This window comes from Botrytis porri (assembly GCF_014898465.1).
Source record: "Botrytis porri strain MUCL 3234 chromosome Unknown BPOR_011, whole genome shotgun sequence".
Classification (NCBI taxonomy): Eukaryota; Fungi; Ascomycota; class Leotiomycetes; order Helotiales; family Sclerotiniaceae; genus Botrytis; species Botrytis porri.
The window spans coordinates 877337-892353 of NW_024066085.1; the positions used below are offsets into that span (position 1 = coordinate 877337).

The 15017-nt window shown below is 44.0% G+C and overlaps 5 protein-coding genes across 5 annotated transcripts; 2 read left to right on the plus strand and 3 right to left on the minus strand.

Moving 5' to 3' along the window:
• Positions 1-1857: 1857 nt before the first annotated feature.
• EAF01_008300 (uncharacterized protein) lies at positions 1858-3630 on the minus strand (the record flags this gene model as incomplete). Its single annotated transcript, XM_038916556.1, has 2 exons — positions 1858-3420; positions 3481-3630. The coding sequence occupies 2 exons, from the start codon at positions 3628-3630 to the stop codon at positions 1858-1860; spliced, it is 1713 nt and encodes a 570-aa protein (XP_038767918.1).
• Positions 3631-4273: 643 nt separating this feature from the next.
• EAF01_008301 (uncharacterized protein) lies at positions 4274-4838 on the minus strand (the record flags this gene model as incomplete). Its single annotated transcript, XM_038916557.1, has 4 exons — positions 4274-4590; positions 4650-4675; positions 4748-4761; positions 4830-4838. 4 exons carry the CDS (start codon positions 4836-4838, stop codon positions 4274-4276), a joined length of 366 nt encoding a protein of 121 aa, XP_038767919.1.
• Positions 4839-5570: 732 nt separating this feature from the next.
• On the plus strand, positions 5571-9334 carry EAF01_008302 (uncharacterized protein; the record flags this gene model as incomplete). The annotated part of the gene is made up of 5 exons (XM_038916558.1): positions 5571-5612; positions 5671-8149; positions 8196-8452; positions 8507-9174; positions 9244-9334. The coding sequence occupies 5 exons, from the start codon at positions 5571-5573 to the stop codon at positions 9332-9334; spliced, it is 3537 nt and encodes a 1178-aa protein (XP_038767920.1).
• A 748-nt stretch (positions 9335-10082) lies between these two features.
• On the plus strand, positions 10083-11165 carry EAF01_008303 (uncharacterized protein; the record flags this gene model as incomplete). Its single annotated transcript, XM_038916559.1, has 4 exons — positions 10083-10338; positions 10486-10561; positions 10681-10842; positions 10967-11165. 4 exons carry the CDS (start codon positions 10083-10085, stop codon positions 11163-11165), a joined length of 693 nt encoding a protein of 230 aa, XP_038767921.1.
• A 421-nt stretch (positions 11166-11586) lies between these two features.
• EAF01_008304 (uncharacterized protein) lies at positions 11587-13836 on the minus strand (the record flags this gene model as incomplete). The annotated part of the gene is made up of 5 exons (XM_038916560.1): positions 11587-11807; positions 11855-13042; positions 13169-13435; positions 13518-13584; positions 13669-13836. The coding sequence occupies 5 exons, from the start codon at positions 13834-13836 to the stop codon at positions 11587-11589; spliced, it is 1911 nt and encodes a 636-aa protein (XP_038767922.1).
• Between the last annotated feature and the right edge of the window lie 1181 nt (positions 13837-15017).

Sequence of the window (15017 nt, forward strand, 5' to 3'; positions counted from 1 at the left end):
TTGGTGTTGGTATTGCGATAGAATGCGACGGGATATGCAAGATGGCTTGTCAAGGTTACTGGCGCCCTATGGAAAGGAAAAGAAAAACTCTTATATTGGCTTTTCCTGCAGCAATTGCCAGCTCAGATGGAATGCAAAAATGAGCAAAAGAGGAAATGGAGATGAATTGACGAATAGGATATCAAATTGAAGAAAAAGATGAAAATCGGTTCTCTTTGTTCTCATCGAGTCATCAGATAAGTTTTCCATAAGACGATAAGACTCATTCTTTCTATCATCGTGGACATTATCAAATGGAACGGATTGGAAAGAGTCGGAGAGTGGGATCGGTCCATAATCTTTTTGGTCCGTTGAGTCTTGGGTTGTTGATAAGGAAGACGTCGTACAAATGGCTTTATTAGTGACCTCGAATATTCTTTGTCCAATCTCCATATTTCCCAATTCCTACCGATTCATTCAGACATTCACAAATTGACTGTACTACTAATAAAGTGGGATGATTGGTCGAATTGAGGTGATAGAGATTAGATGGGACCAAAAGTTGTTACTCACTTGGGAGGAGTTAATTCAACCATGAGAAAGAAGTCTGGGAATCATGATACCCAACTACGTGACACAGAGTGACTAATAAGCTGATCACAAGGTTGAGAAAAGACCCAGGACACAGCTATCTCATGAATAGAACCACAGATCATGTGAATCCGGTTCCCACACACACCATACGCAAGCAAGCATGATGTCAATACAAACCCGTTTGAATAATGTTTTGCAGTGGGTGGGACACCTTGAGTATGAGTACGAAGTAGTACCCATGTATTAATAGACGATATACAGATGTTAGACGTACGCCTGTCTCAAAGTATTATAGTCTGGCGCACACAATATGGGGAACCACTACAGATAGGTCAAATCGCGGCCTAGATGATATCGTCACATTATTCGAGCAGACGAGATAATAATAATACCAAATACTGGTCACGGTATCACGACATTCAAATGATGAGGATATCCCCACTCTCCTTCTAGGACCGTCAATATACCACCGCCAAAGCCATCACAACATGCTCGAGTGTATTCGGATACGTGTATATTGGTGAAATGGGAATTGTACAACTCAGGATGAATATTACTGTTACTGCTGACAGTCTACCTATGAAAAAATGAATCTCGATTGCCACACATTGAAATCAAGAAAAGTCGAGTCTGATGACAAAGATCATCAGGATCTAAAACATGCTTGCTGACTGCGATACAAACTTCTACCTGTCACTTGGTGATCCTGAATCTTGATGTTGTTGTTGAGTGCCCGTGAAAAACCATGACTTAAACTTCTGACATGATTTTTTCTCTCAACGCAATTGCCGCCCCGCTGATAGATAGGGAAAACGAAGGCATTATGGTTTCATTTGTCCTCCCGACATCTTTGTCCCGGGAGTGAGACCGAAAGTCCTAGATTGGCTTGGTCATCGCCGCTGCCCGTATACATTATCTTGCGGCTTGACCAAACAGGTTTCTCAAGCGTCAGCTGTCAATAGGTAACATATCAAATGCTGAATAACATGATTTAGGTCTAGGTCACACTTGACTGTTATCATATCACTTGTCGCATTCCATTCTTACAATTCGGCTACAATCATGCGCATTGACCACTCACCGGTTAGATGCGGTGCAAAAGGAGACAATTCAAAATTGGGATTTTTTCTTTCATGATATAACAAATACATGCTATGATTTTGGTAGCAGGGTACTCCGCTTTTTGATGACGATGCGTGGGGGCTTCATATAACCAAAAAAATCCCCCCCCCCAATACATCGAACAGAAAATGAGATCCTAATCATGTGTGAAAACTTCATGAATCATGACCAACCTCCTCTACCCCTATAATTTCCTCTACCGCCCCTACCTTGCCCACCATAAGAATTGTTCCATCCTTTGTTGTAGCCTCTCCCCTGACCTCCCTGTACCGGCGGTTGCCAACCCGTAGGCCCAGTAGGATAACCACCGGGGGGTTGTTGAAAATTTGAAGAAACATTCGACATGGGAGGAGGTGGTGGCGGCCATTGTGGATTGACAGGGTTGAAAGGCATGTTTGGATAAAGCGGAGGCCCTGGGGGAGGAGGCGGTGGCCACGGCATTGAACCTTGATGTTGAGTGATGTTCGGAGGAAATCCTTGATTGAAACCTTGCTGGTACGGCTGGTACGGCATTGATGGGTTTGTGTATGTCTGATTTGAGGGGAAACCACTCTGTTGGGCAGGTATTGCGGCCATGTTGTAAGTCTCAGGTATTGGTGGATTGCCGTTCCCAATAGATTGATTGGGAGAGCCGCTCGAAGAATGACTTCTCTCGTTGTCGCCCGATGCGCCATAATCTTGTCGGATGCCCTTTGAAGGTGACCTGGAACGGCCATTATACTTGGAACGATCCTCGTGACCTGGGGATGGTGAGCGTGAAGAGCTGTATGAGCGTCGCTGTCGGCGACTCCTCTCTACGAAACTTCTGTCCGAGTCTTCTGATTCGCTATGGCGCCGTTTTCTCTGTGGGCTCAAGCTCTCACTTTGACTGTGTTGACCACGTTCACCCAATGGATCCAGTCCTTTGCGGCGTCTCTTCATCCTTTCACAGAACACCCTTGACCAACCATAATAACCCTCTCCGTCAAGTATCTCGCCAGTAATCTCATCTAGGATGATTGGCTGACCAAGTTCGTCCATATCAGACACACTCCTTTCGTCTTGGCCAGGTGCCGCGCCAAAAATTGTTTGAACATCGTCCAGGAGAGCTTTCACAGCAATAACAAGATTTTCATCCGCGGGTCCGGCAACAAACTGCAATGGTTTGACCATGTCTGGATTTATTGGTCTGGTGGAGTTCGGAACGATGTGCGGCATCAAATTTCCAGCAGGTAAATCGAACCAGGGCATCGACGTGTCTCCATGCGTTGCTGGCATAACAAATGGTGCCGACTTGTTCAACTTTGGCGCAAGACCTTGCTCTCCATTTTCTGCCGAGCCAGTCAATTCTTCAGTGAATTGACCGACTTCTGAAGCAATCTTTACTGCTTCGCGCAGCTTTCCGATGTATTCATTAGAGTAATACCCTCTCTCTTCCCATATGTTTAGTAGATCCTGAATCTTTTGCTGATGCTTTGGACAATCTTTGAATGAAGCGGTGCTTCCTAGTAGATTGACCAATACAGGCTGAATCTTGCCACAAACAGATGCATCGCTGATTCGGTACTTGCAGTGGTAGAGGATGTCGTTAAGAAGGTAGAGTATATGCATGCGCTTGCGCTTGATTGAAGGTTCGCCGTTTGAGGATTTGGTGAATGATGCCGTAAGGACTGTTAAATATTTTCCCAGCGCTGTAAATCTTGCTGCAGATTGTACAATATGTTCCAATATCCATTGCTTGCATTTCTATCCTCGGGCACGATTTAGTTATCGCATAACAACATCCTATAGAGTGTATGATCAAACCTGGATATTTATTGACGAGCATTGTAGTATGACGTTATTCAGATCGCTATGAAAATCTGCGATGGCTTCCCTAGAGACTGGTGTTGGATCGCGTCGAAGAAGACTTGCAGAGAACGAGGCTTTAGATATGGCAAGCTGATGCGACGCCATTGTTGAAAAGTCGTTCAAAGCAGACTCAATATGTATGTAAGAGCTTTGCCATTCGCGAATGAACTTATTGGGGTCTAAAGGAAGAGAATTGATCTGAGATGTGGTTGAGTTTGGGTGTGATTTTGATAATCTTGTTGAAGTGGGATGATTCAATGAAACTGAAATGAAGCTTCGCGACGGAAGGTCCAGATTCGCTAGAGCGTGCTAAGGGAACATGCTGGTTGATTACCGTTCGATAAATTCATCATCAATTGATGCAGCAAGCTCTTCATACCAATCACTTCCCCCTTATTATTTATTATTATTTACCATTTGTTATTTTTTTAATTTTATAGTTGTAATTCTAATGATTCTCATGAATTTTGAGATTCTCGTTGATTCATCGACCAGAAGGGTAGGTAGTTGATATTTCTGTTTTCTTGTCTACGGCAAACAAGTTGTGTACTCGATCGTAGCAACAACAATAAAAGGAACAACATGTTTCAAAGGGCACACATAATCCGAGAATTCGATAGGAGTAGAGTTTTGTAAGATTAACGTATACACATACATAGGAACACCCAGTTCCTAGCAACTCCAATATCGCCAAATCAAATTGTCGTGAGTAAATTTGCATTATTTAATGACAATGAAGTCACTCAATTCAACTGAACCTATCGCCTTTCTTTGATCTGAACGGTTCCGACGGTTCGTATTTGCTCTTTTCCCTTACACGCTGTCCCTCGCTCGCTGGTGCATGTCTCGTCGGCGCAGGCTCAGACGTCGATACTTCCTGGCTTGGAGAACCGGCAGAGTCCAATTTTGCTGGCCCGCCATTGCTTCCTGACCCCGCATAACCATCTGTTTTACCAGAATATTCTAGGGCTTCCTGCTGCCTCTTGCGTTTCTGATCTGCCTCGAATCGCGCAGCTCTATCTGCGTTGATCGATTGCTTTGCGAAATAGTATGCTGTCCCACCGGCTGGAATCCTTTGTCAGTACTCGATCACTGGGGACGTCTCCCCACCTCTCCAAACATACCGACACATAATGAGCCCCATCCAACCCTGAATAGATCATGTTAGTCGAGAATCGCTTTCAATGCACTGGAATCTGAGGAGTGGAATTTGGGGCAGTACCAGAATGATTTCACCTGAATTATGTTAGCTATCCGTAAGCAGGAGGCTCGTTCTCGCCCACAATGGCAATCAAATGACTTACAGTGTTCATATTGAAGATGTGTTTGGATTTCGAAAGACTCTCACAAAAGAATGGCTATTGAAGTTGCAATATTTCATAAGACAAAAGAGTTTTTTGGGGAGATTTGGGAACTTTGTTTAATATATAAAATTCTTTCTATATGCATCATCATAATGGTACGATAATAGAAATGGTAGCCTTGTCGCCTCCCTCCCATCAGATCAGATCAGATAATTGTGCACCTCTCATATCTCTCTGCGGATCATTGAAACATAAAAATACTCTCAAACAATCCAGCCTGACCCCTGCAAATTGCCGCGAAGCCACAATGAGGGATGTACGAAGTACGCACTGGAAATGAACCTTTGATCTCACATACCCAGGTACCTATAGTTAGTATTATTCACAGAATAACACCAACAACATAATTTGACCCCTCTCTATTACTTGTTACTTCTTTCGGGGAAACCAACAACACTCTCTTATACATCCATTCACTTGTTTACTTTCGATCTTTATTAATAGTATCTTTCCTTTTATGTTTACGATAACGGGAGTCGAAGATCCCATAGATATTCCAGACATAACAGTACTGGCCTGCGAGGCTACAATTTACGGGCTAAACGTCCCATTTCCAATGACGACGAGCTTGACATTGGTCCTCTAATACCAGAGGCTCCTCTTATGAAATAGAGGATAGAATTTTTATATTCAATCGCATGCGACATTTGTTCTTGTATTGCGAATCACATTGCATACATCATGGAGGAGCCAGAGAAAGAGAGCCTAGATGGCTCGTCCATAGTGAGAATATAATAATATACAACTCTACGAATGGCCTGCTAATATTTAACTTGTCTAGAAACCAGTTTCATCTCTGCGGTCCCATTTCGAACAAATGGCGAATGCCCAGCCGGCCAATAACACTGCAACAAGAGGAGTTTCTCCAAAAGGGTTGAGGAATACTGCTGGTCTTGGAGATACCGCCAGAGTAGCGCCAACCATACCGAACCGACCGGAGTCAGTGACGCATTTAGCGGAGTCAGTTCAATCTGCGAGAGGTCGTGATGCAGAAGCGGCTGATGTTACACTGCGGCCTCCGCGTGCGAATGGCGGTCGAAAGTTGTCTCCCTCACCTACTCGAGTTATTACTCCTTCTCCAAGGCCAATATCAACTGCCCCTCCCGCCGTTACTGTTCAGCCACCTCAATCACCCCCACAGAGAAAGAATCTGAATCTTTCATTGGCAAGCACTTCTGCGTATTTATCAACAGATGCACCTTTTTCGGCCTCATTCAATAGTTCCTCCCAGGGCCATTTCAAAATTCCTAGTCGGTCGAATACACCTATGGCGGAAACCAAAAACTCGCCATCTTCACTTCCGCCCTCGCCACCTCCTCCTAGACGATCAGGCGAGGTGAGAAGGAATTCTTCATTTAAGGTTGGACCTCCGCCGATCAATCGCGCCGACAAACCTAAGATATCAAGTAAACCGGTAGGGTTCAGTTCAAGCGCAGAAAGTGTGAATTTAGCACCTATATCCGTTCAGATACCTATAGAAAAGACATCTCCATTTAGTACCCCTCCAAGTAGTGGAGGAAGTATCGAAAACGACTATCCCGTAGCGCCACCAGTACCGCGAAATAGGCCACGGCCGGTCTCCTATACTCCTTCATCTAGATATTTCGAGCCTTCCCTTAGACATCATTCCGTTTCAAGGAGACAGAGAGACCAGGACACCAATGGTCTAGGTCGAGCTATAATATCCCCGCAATATACGGGAGGAGACCGAAGGCCTGCGTTACCTAGCCGGCCAATGCCACCACCTCCTCGGCCTTCCGTTGATAGATCAAGACCGCCAGTGACTAATGCTATGCCGGTCGACAATGGACCAAATTTCGCGACCCCTCCAAAAAGAGTTCTTTCAAACCCTACGGCCCAATTACAGACTCCGCCTAGATCTCATGGTAGATCCATGACGGTTGATAGGACTAGCGATAGAACGCCGGCTGAGTTCAGAACTCCAGTAGCGTCTGTGTCAACTAGAACCGACCATCGTCCTTCGAGTGATGTGCCCTCCACTCCAGTCATCAGGGAAGGCCTATCTTTCAAGGCAGGCGAATATCCGGATACCTCTCATTCAAACCGTAGACCTCCATATTTTACTAAAGGAGCATACGAAATATCAACAAAGTATGATACTCGCATTTTAGACGTTTGCGGAGAATACGTATGCACCACTGGTCACGTAACTAGGGTTTGGAGTCTACTAGACGGAGGTGTAGTTATGAGCTTAGCCCAAACCGAGGGAATTAAAGTCGTCTCTGTAGCTTTCAAGCCAGCAGCGGAAATACAAAACGAGGGCACAAAGCTATGGTTAGGTAACAATATTGGAGATTTGGTTGAGGTTGACATTTCAAGCGGAAGCATTGTTGCGAGCAAGTCCAACGCCCATACTCGTCGTGAAATAATTAAAATTTATCGACATTTAAACGAATTGTGGACACTTGATGATGGTGGATCATTGCATTTGTGGGCTTCAGACGACACTGGTGAACCTAATTTGACCAACAACCCATCCCAGAGCTATCGACTTCCGAAGGGTCATACATTTTCGCTGGTTGTTGATGGTGAATTGTGGCACGCAGCAGGCAAAGATATACGGATTTTCATCCCCACACTAGATGGAAGCTCTCAGTTTCAGGTTTTACAACGCCCCATTCATCAACCAGATGCAGGTGAAATAACATCGGGTGCTGTCATAAGTTCCCAGCCTGACCGGATATACTTTGGTCATGTTGATGGAAAAGTAAGCATATATTCTCGACATGATTATGCATGCCTAGGAGTAGTAAATATCAGCGTTTATAAAATCACATCTCTTGTGGGTGTAGGTAGTAATCTTTGGGCTGGCTTCAGTACGGGTATGGTATTTGTATACGATACTACTCATACTCCATGGGTCGTAAGGAAGGACTGGCGTGCTCATCATGATCCACTTATCGGTCTATTTGTTGACCGTAGCAGCTTTTGGATGCTTGATCGGGAACATGTCATTTCCTTGGGCCAGGACAATATGGTACGAGCATGGGATGGTCTGCTTCAGGATGATTGGATGGAGCAACAGATGCAATCTCAAGAAGCAGATTTCTGCAAACTTACCCCAATCAAGACTTTAGTTATGACTTGGAACGCGGGCGCATCTACTCCATATCATCTTCAGCAATCTGATCAGGATTCGAGGTTCTTGCCCCAACTTCTTCAAGACAGCGATCGACCAGATATATTAGTCTTCGGATTCCAGGAATTGGTTGATCTAGAAGACAAAAAGACTACCGCTAGTAAGTACGCTGCTAACTTCTACAAACACTTCTAACTGGTGGGTAGAAAGTTTTTTCAAGTCGAAGAAGAAGGAGAAGGATTCTGATCATGAACACATGAGCCACCAATATCGAAATTGGCGAGACTTTCTTACCCGATGCTTGGATGATTATGTTCAGGGCGAAATATACCACTTGCTTCACACCGCAAATCTAGTTGGTCTATTCACATGCGTATTTGTTCGATCTCCACTTCTACCACGGATTAAGAATATCAATGCCGCTGAAATCAAGAGGGGTATGGGTGGACTCCATGGGAACAAGGTAAGAGTTCGCAAAATTTCCTGCTAGTGATATGAGTTTCCTGACGTACACTAGGGCGCATTGATTCTTCGATTTATGCTGGATGATACATCGATGTGCTTTATCAATTGTCATCTTGCTGCTGGACAAACACAAACGAAAGATAGAAACACAGACATAAGCACGATCCTCGAGAGCCAGGTTCTGCCTGCAGAACGCGATCACAGTGTCCGTATAGATAGTTTTGTGGGTGGCGGTGATGGTACAATGATCCTTGATCATGAAATCTGCATTTTGAATGGTGATTTGAACTACCGTATCGATACAATGGGCAGAGATACTGTGGTTAATGCAGTAAAAGCCAACAATCTGGCAAAACTCCTCGAGCGAGACCAACTTCTGGCCTCAAAACGCAAAAATCCTTGGTTTCGATTACGCGCTTTTCACGAACTACCCATCACTTTCGCACCGACCTATAAATACGATGTAGGAACTGACAATTATGACACGAGCGAGAAGAAAAGAGCACCCGCTTGGTGTGATCGATTACTTTACCGTGGACACAATCGTGTGGAGCAGCTCGATTACCGTCGACATGAAGTTCGAGTGTCTGATCATAGACCCGTAACTGGATTATTTCACATGGTTATTAAATCAATTTCTCCCCAGAAGCGTGCCGTTAAATGGGAGGAATGTTTACAGAACTTCAAAGATTTGAAAGAAAAGCTTGGGTCAGAAGCAAGGTAAGCTTTTTCTCTAGCTCTTAATCGGTCGTCACGACATTACAGTTACCGACACTAATTGATATTCAGGCTTGATTATCTCGTCAATGTTCTGGGTTTCGATCCAAAGACTAGTCAACAGATAGTTTCATCGGGACCGGGAACTCATGGGGGCCGTTGATTAGCTTCATCGACATTCTAGGCTAGAAGTTCCAACGCACAACGTAAAAAGACATAGATTATTATACTTTACCGTGAGTCGAGTATTAAAATGCCAGGAGCTGAAAGGTTAACTCTCCACCCCCCTTAGAGGTTACCAGCTCAAGATATGGGATATGACATATGGGGTATGGGATATGTGCCACCAATGATCTAGTATTTTGTGTGGTTTGGGAATGGACACGTGATGAATAGTTCTGCGAGGACTACCTAAAGTAGCGCACGTCATGATGTACAAGCCTAGCTCGGTTGGCTGGTGGTCCTTTACACGTTGCCCCACTATTCAGGTACATTCCCCGCAGTATAAAAAGTGTTTCCATCATAGATGCAACAAATGACGATATGAATATGAAGAAGAAATCATAGCTACTAGGCAACTTGTATGTAGTAGGTATGTACCTAGCAAGGAATTCGAAAGGTTAATGAGACAGTAAATATCATTTTAAATATCCCTAAAATGGGTTGGTGCTATTTTGCTTCTTTGCTTTTGCTGTTCTTTCCATGTATAATACTATTAAATGTTTGTCAACAATTAGATGCTTTTAAGACGTAGAATCAACGTCAACAATCTTCTTCTTTCTCAATCATCTTCCATCTACCTTGCATTCCCATTCTCATTCCAATCACGCCCCGTATCTTCCTCTTATCCCCATCAACACCCATCCTACACTCACTCTCACCCTCACTCTCAATCCTACCACACCCTCAAGATGTCCCCTTCCTCAGACAAGTCCACCTCCAACGCCATAAATGAAGCCCGATCTCAAGGCCACAAAGACGAGGATATCGAAGGCGACCACAATGAGTGGAAATTCAGAGTCCCGTATAAAGTGCATGAAAACGATGACAATTTTAAAGTGCTGTATGAGGGCGGTTGTCATTGTGGACGGGTCAAGTATCAGTTGAGTAGGGAGAGGCCTTTGAGTGCGAAGTTTTGTCATTGTACGACTTGTCAGGTTTTGCATGGTGAGTTTTTGGGGGGGTTAGGTTTTGGCTTGGGGGAGGGAGATGAAGAGATAAGGAGAGGTGTGAGAGGTGTGAGAGGATGGTGGTCATGAGATAGGCTGGGAGGGGGATGAAAATGAGAAAAATGCTAATTCAATGAATCGACAGGAGCACCATTTCAATGGGCTGCGATTTTCCATAAAGAAGATATCAATTTCACTCATGGGCATCATGATCTAGGTTGGTGAGTACATGAATCTCTCAATTCCTCCAATTGCTCTCTTTTCTTTTCTTTTCCCTTGCTCAAAACCTCTCCATTATCTTTACTCGATGATTCTATCCACCAATTAACACCCCAACTAGGTACGAATCTGAAGAGAAAACTACCCGTCACAAGCTTCCCTGCAAAGTAAGCTGTGCATACTGTCGTACGCCCATCATGGACGAGGGAAGAAATATGATATTGCTTTTCCCGAGCTTGATTAAATTCAAGAATCCAGAGGAGAAAGAGAAGTTTAATCCTACGTTAGTTTTCTCTTTTGATTATTTATCCCTCGGCCTCAAAACGTTGTTATGGTCTTTCTATTTTGGAAGGGAAAATTTGGCGAGGATGAAATGAAGCAATTGCTAATTGATGATTGTGGTGTAGATGTCATATGTTCTATTCAAGACGTCTAGTAGATATTCCTGATGGATTACCTAAATGGACGGGTTTGAATGATAAGAGTGATTTGATTGAAGATAGTCCTCCTGAAGCTATTCAAAAGAGAAAGAGGGAGAAGGAAGAAGAGGAAAGAGATGGGAAAGGAGAGAATGGTCATGAGAAGAAGAAAGATAGGAAAGAGTAAATGGCCTGAGGATTGAGAGATGAGAGATCTGTACTTGGTGGCAGATATAAAGTTGTGGTATTTCATTCTGGTACTTGTTTTAGTAATCCCACCATCTCAGGAACAAACGAGGATTTTATTTATCCCCCTGGTCCTTTGGTCACGACTGCAAGACACTTTCCCTTGTGTACCACTGCGCCTATATTTGAACCGTAGCTTCTCCCCTTTCCAATTTCTCTTCGCCTCTTTTCATTTTTCCGTCTGTTTCCTCCTCAACTCCCGAAACACCAAGCGAATTACTACCATGAAAACCCTCGTGTTATTTCCGAGTATATCAGTACAATCTATGACATTCTCGGATATTATGATATGTATGAGATAGATCCGGTCCAAAATTTCCTCAAAACAGCCACATTAAATTATCCTGGCCAGTCTCCAGAATTCATACACCCGCCTCGGCGCTACCATTCTTCAATAGCAACCCATCCAATCTCAGCAAGCCCAAACTCATAATTCCATTACCAGCATTACCACTACCAATTCTCATAGCCCATCTCCAACGAGTCACAAGCTCGTGGATCTCTGCTGATTCGGTTTCGTTTTCGGATGTGACGAGTAGTTGCATGAGAAACGATGATGCTATTGCAAAGTTCGCACGAGACCCTGATATTCAATTAGCGATTATAGGTAGGAAGGTGATGGAAACTTACAAGAATGCCAAAAGGCATCTAAAGCTCCCCTCCCAAGATTTTCTACGAATTCGACGACCTCCTTAGCGCATTCTCTCGCCCCGGCTCGCACAGCTAGACGACTACCTATTGTTGCGTCCTCCTCTACGCTTGTTAAGTTTTCGAGAGGTCGGAGAAGAGCTTGAAATAATGTCATAGTTGCGATAATATAGGCGAGTGAAAGTGATGGGTTTCCACTTAATTGCGCTAGACCGTGGGAATCTAAATGCTCTGTTTGATGGAGAGACATAGAAGGAGGTAATGAATCGTTCCAAGCCTTGAGCCGTGTGCGAAGTGGTCTTGCTAGTTCGAGGGATAGTGAAAAATCTTTCGATGTGCGTTGTGTTGCTCGCAACGTATAATAGGAATCGACAATGTCGCTGAGAATAGCGGTCAGCTCGGTCAGTAGCCGAAAGTGTTCTGAATCGGGTTCTGATTCTGTGATGGGCTGATTGGGATCGGGGGTTGATGGTTCAAGATCGTTGTCTTCAAGCGGAAGGACGTCGAAATCATCAGCGTGTATGTGACTTGGCATTCCTGCTCCCAGAGATGCCCACTTATCCATAGCATAAACTCCATACCATAGTCTTTTTCTCAAATTCATTTCCCAGACTGGTATACTACTCCAATCACTACATTCCTTCATCAAACCCAGAATCTGAGCAAGACTCACTGTCCATCCCACAAGACTTGTTTTCCAAGGTGTATCGGTTGTATAACGATTTGTGGGAGCTCTCTGTAGTAACAATAAACACGCTTGTACTGTTGCAAGTCGTGGAATGTGTAATTCCTGTTGAATGAAGAGCCAGGACAAACGAAATAGTTCATGTGACGTCGGAGGTGAATGTATAAGAGTTGTAGCGAGGAAATCATCATACAACATGAATGGCAGGGCTGTAGCGTATATTGCCGACAACAGAGAAAATGGTAACGTATGCAGAATCGCAGGGGAAAGTACTGCTGGTGATTGAAAGACTTGGCTTTTGGATAGAATAGGAAAATAAGGGTATACAAATCGGAAGAAAAGACCTATAAGACGAAGGGCTTCTTGGTCTGTGAACATGCCCCTTAGATCTGATTCGACTTTACGGAGAATATCATCGTTTATCCTTGGCTCCCCTTTCTGCGCAAAACTATCATCTGCTAGCATAAATACCACAGGAGGTTCTCCTTTCTAGGTCGAAAAATTATTTTGTGCTGAGGAGTTCTTGATTCGCCGGTATGTTAACTTTGATATTGTGCATTCATCATTTTCATTATAGCGGTAATGACGCAGCAGGTATGGATTTGATTCACCCATTTCCCCAACAAATCTTGCCGATTTTGTAGAATGCTGAAAATCGAGGGGCCTTATTCGTGTGCTTTGCATCATGTTCAAGTAAGGATCCAAATTATATATAGGCGAACCATCTTGGACGAGGATCTGTTGATCTGGAGACGAAGTCGATTCAGTCAAGACATCATGTCCGCTCAAACTTTGGAAGCTATGCTCGCTATATTGGCTGATGAAGCTGGGACTAAGTTGGGCCGCCGAGACATCATATTGTTGCAAAGGAGCAGTAGCTTCACAGACATATAAGTCAGCGAATCTCTCTCATGGTATACACACGACCTTTGCATGATTGTGTAATGTGCTGTTACATACAAGTAGATGTTGTTGATTCACTACTCTGATCACCATTGCTTGCTGCAAGATTTGGCCTTCTCTTCTTCTTTGGCCGATCGACGAATGTGCAACTTCTCCCATGAGATATGCACAATTAACAGGGCGGGGCGGAAGATATCGAACATCTTACTTGACGGGCTCGACAAAAATCACAAGGTCGATACTTGCGCGACTTGTAGGATCTTGGACCTGGTTGAATGGGATGGTCGATCAATTGTTGAGGTAGTTGCAAGTCAATTGCACCTCCATTAAAGAAATCATTGGAAGTAATCGAAGTTTGGAAATTCTGAGGATCCATCGAAGGAAGGGGGGGACGACTTTAGGAGCCAGGCCTATTGGTGGTACTAGGTGACCCTGAGAGTTTCCTTATCGGCTCTGATAAACAATAATAATGAATGCAACAATAACTCTCTAGAACATCAAATTGACCGATTCATTCCCCGCGCGGGCAGGAGGTATTGATTTTCTGTAATGATATATAATGAGTATATGCTTTAAGATACTCCTTGGGATCTCACTCATGATTACATCCAACTGGAATTACTTTTGTTTTTATCCCAATATTCTGGACGTTGAATGTTGGATGGCGTTGTATCCATTGTTCCAGAATATTTCCCATCTGGTTCATTTCCTCACATTTCCTCCCACGAAGCCCATCCGAACACACGGCCAAGGATGCCAAAAGGAGTTGCCCGTGTTATCATCGTGCAGTCGATGTAGCGAGTGTCGTCAAATACATCCTCGTGCTTACAATGCTGGTCAGAATCAGTCCTAGTCGTTTCGGAGTTTACTCTGAGGGGCAGGAGAATTATCGGGTGAAAGTATCGCTTTAATGAGAGAATGGCATAGTCCGAGGAGGTCTTGGCTACAATGAACTCAAATATTCAAATAAATGGGATGTCCTCAGCTGCTTCTAAGCTTTTATGACGCGATTACCCTTCCATTTCTTTCTCTTCGTCGCAGCTTTCCTCTAATCGCCGAAGTGTTGAAGGTCTAGTGGCCTCTATCAAGTGTTCTCGGCCCATTGTCACCAATATGAAGATATTCATTATCAATCTGGATGGAACTCATGGTATTACGGTTGTTTGTCGGCTGTTATCTACTTGTTTGGCTTATTGTACTGTGAAGTCGCAGTTCCGCTACTCTACTCCTTCGGCTTCGGCGATAGAGTTCCATCTCAACATATATCGCTATAGTCTGGCCTAGCTATGTTATGTCTAGAGACTTGAGTCTTTGCAGGATTTCTCCTCAAATAGATCTACCCCGTTCATGTATTAGGTGACGAATGAGTGTTCGACCCTGAGGCTATGACTGGGGTGATGAGCAGAAGCCGTTTTCTTCCGTAAGTATTCCAAATAGAATACTGCGAGAAGTTTCTTGAAGAAGAGAAGTAGAGATCTACATCTGAGCCCAAAGGAAATTGGATATGGCTTGAGTAAGCCTCCTACAGCGTGGATGTAGAAGTCTTGGACAATGGAA